Below are 2,497 nucleotides of genomic sequence, written 5' to 3' on the forward strand. Positions count from 1 at the left end.
TGTGTGTGTGTGTGTGTGGTCATGTGTGTGGTCCGTGCGTGTGCATGCATGTGGGGAATGAGAAGGGTTAGCGCGAGGACAGGGGAAGGAGTCTTTCAGGTGAAATAAAAGCATTACTGCAGTGGTAGAAAGGTCAGCTGTAAACTTATATCAGACTAGTGGTGATCACCCTGTGCTGCAGATCTCTGAGGTATTGAGCAGGCACGCTCTAATGGCTTTGATATATGGACTACAGGACTCCCTGAAGAGGTCAATACCATAGCACTTTGTCTCTATGAGCAATGACCCTCTCAAGCTCCATTTAGAAGCTTTATATCTGCAGGAAATAGGCTGGAAAGGCCTAGGGCAGGGCATGGTAAAAGAGAACTAATATGAACGAAGTATTTTCTAATCACTTCTTCTGTGCTCTAATCGTTGTCCCAATCCATCATTAGATATGGCGGTATAAGCATATTGTGCCGGACGTCTTCAAAAATAGATTTTGATGTGGTTGAGAGAAGAACAAAATAATCTGAGCTGAATGGAGCGGATTTGTCATTACTCCATTTGGAAGGGCAATGACACTGTAAAGACTGGTGTGTGATTGTGTTTGATCATTACTTTGGAATCTGGTGAGTCCCAGTGTTTAATAAGAGTGACAGACGTAGGGGCTCGGCTACAAATTTGTTGATTTATCCGCGACTTGTCAATAATTGTCTGTGAAAGAGAGATAAAGCCTACAGAAGCTGGGGAAAACTGACAGAACGGAGAGCTGTGCTTGATTTTGGCAAATTTCTCTTCAAACACATGCGGACATAATGTTCTGCATCGCGGTCTCTTCTGAGCGTATTGATTTGGAACTAACCTTTGGTGTGAAATATGAAAGGAGCCAAATAGTCTTTATGAATGTCCGCTGTAATTGGAATGAGCAGATGTTGCAATATTGTTCCACTGTGTTCAATAACAGACTTCTGTTTTTCTCCTCTATCCCTTCATTTTCCTCCACTGGCCCATCCTTCTTCCTCCCTGCTGTCCTTTCCTGCCTCCCTCTCTTTTTTTCTCACCTCCAGACTCTGTGCTCTGTGCTGTGGCTGTGCTGAGTGACTAAGTGGAGCCCTACAAGCCATGGAGGAGATGGACAGTAAACCCTACCAGCCGTTGTCTAAGGGACGCCATGAGATGGAGATGTCCTACACCAGCTCGTCTGACGAGAGTGAGGACGGCCGCGCCCACCATCGCTCCTACACCTCCCGCGAAACCCTGCCCGACTACACGCATGAGCTACGCCTCACCCTCGGATCACACCGGGAAAGACAGAGCAACTACAGCCAACCCCAGCCAGGTACCACGCTCAGGGCAGGCTTAGACTGGATGTGTTTACCTGAAAATATAAATCCACCGTTGTACCAATACTGCACAAATGGATTCTGGCACACATATGGTAGACACACACACACATGCACGCACAAAGACGCACACTCTGAGGTCTTTAAAAGGACCTTTGTGAATTACCTATTACAGTCCACAATGAGCCAGAAGGACAGTCGGAGGCAGCCAATTACCTCTTCTCCACGGAGGTGATATTTCTCTCCCACAGCTAAACTAGGTCAACCCCAAACCTCTCTGGCCTCACCTGTGGTGTAACACCGCCCTTCATTACACACACACTCACAGCTACAGACACATGGACATAGGCACGCATACAGACGCACACTGACACATACACACCGAAAAATTCTTCCCTGCCGGTGACAGGAGGAAAAATGGGCCAGCGCGTGCTGTGATGGATGGGCTTTATGCAGGCCATGTGTGGTGTTAAGAGAGACGCCGCACCTCATCAGGACTGTGCCGCTGTGCAGGGTTCATAATGATCAATTGATACTCTCTTTGCTACCCCAACCTCCTGCTACTCTGCAAGACCTACCCACCATGCTAACAACAAACATTAGCCATTCACAACACTTACAAGTCCTGACAAGGAAGCCGCTCCTGGGATTTTGTAGTTTGAATGCCACCTTCTATGGATTTTGTCGTATTGTTCGCCATGCAGCGTCTTGTTGAGGGCCATTAGTCATCATCAAGTCTTCCACAGCATTGCGGTGTCAAAGAGCACTTGGCTTTTTCAACAGTTACGGCCTTTCTGTTTCCACAACAAACAACATCCCCTGCCATCAGTGTCATATGGTAAGGTGCAAAAGATGCCCCAAAGCAGCCTTTGAAATGTCAATGGCAGCCGGTTCTGCAAAGCACATCTGTTCATCTTAGGGCAACAGAGTTATATATAGCATACCCTACCTAAGTAACCAACTGTTAAGGGGGGACATTGCCTCCAGTGACGTGTTTAATGGATTATGGTGTTCCTGACAAAAATCAGCCAATTTGTTCCTCCTCTAATTCCCCGCCCATGTTCTTCATATTTTCCTTCATCTTTCAAACCGTCACATATTGCCCTCTCCTCCCTTCCTTTCCTTCCTTCTCTTCTTCCAGCTGTTAATGAACCCAAATGGTACACATGCTT

The 2,497-nt window shown here is 46.9% G+C and overlaps 1 protein-coding gene and 1 long non-coding RNA gene across 2 annotated transcripts in view; both read left to right on the forward strand.

The window, feature by feature from the left end:
- The window catches only part of LOC116696805 (uncharacterized), a 451,372-nt gene that overhangs the window by 130,782 nt on the left and 318,093 nt on the right, over positions 1–2,497 (forward strand). The window lies entirely within an intron of this gene.
- Positions 1–2,497, forward strand: part of tenm1 (teneurin transmembrane protein 1) — a 178,337-nt gene that overhangs the window by 12,464 nt on the left and 163,376 nt on the right. The window contains exon 2 of the mRNA XM_032527961.1: positions 1,050–1,321. Within this exon, the coding sequence (XP_032383852.1) occupies positions 1,105–1,321 (217 nt within the window). The 5' untranslated portion in view covers positions 1,050–1,104. The remainder of the gene's footprint in view (positions 1–1,049; positions 1,322–2,497) is intronic.

The sequence above is a fragment of the Etheostoma spectabile genome, chromosome 10 (genome assembly GCF_008692095.1).
Source record: "Etheostoma spectabile isolate EspeVRDwgs_2016 chromosome 10, UIUC_Espe_1.0, whole genome shotgun sequence".
Lineage (NCBI taxonomy): Eukaryota > Metazoa > Chordata > Actinopteri > Perciformes > Percidae > Etheostoma > Etheostoma spectabile.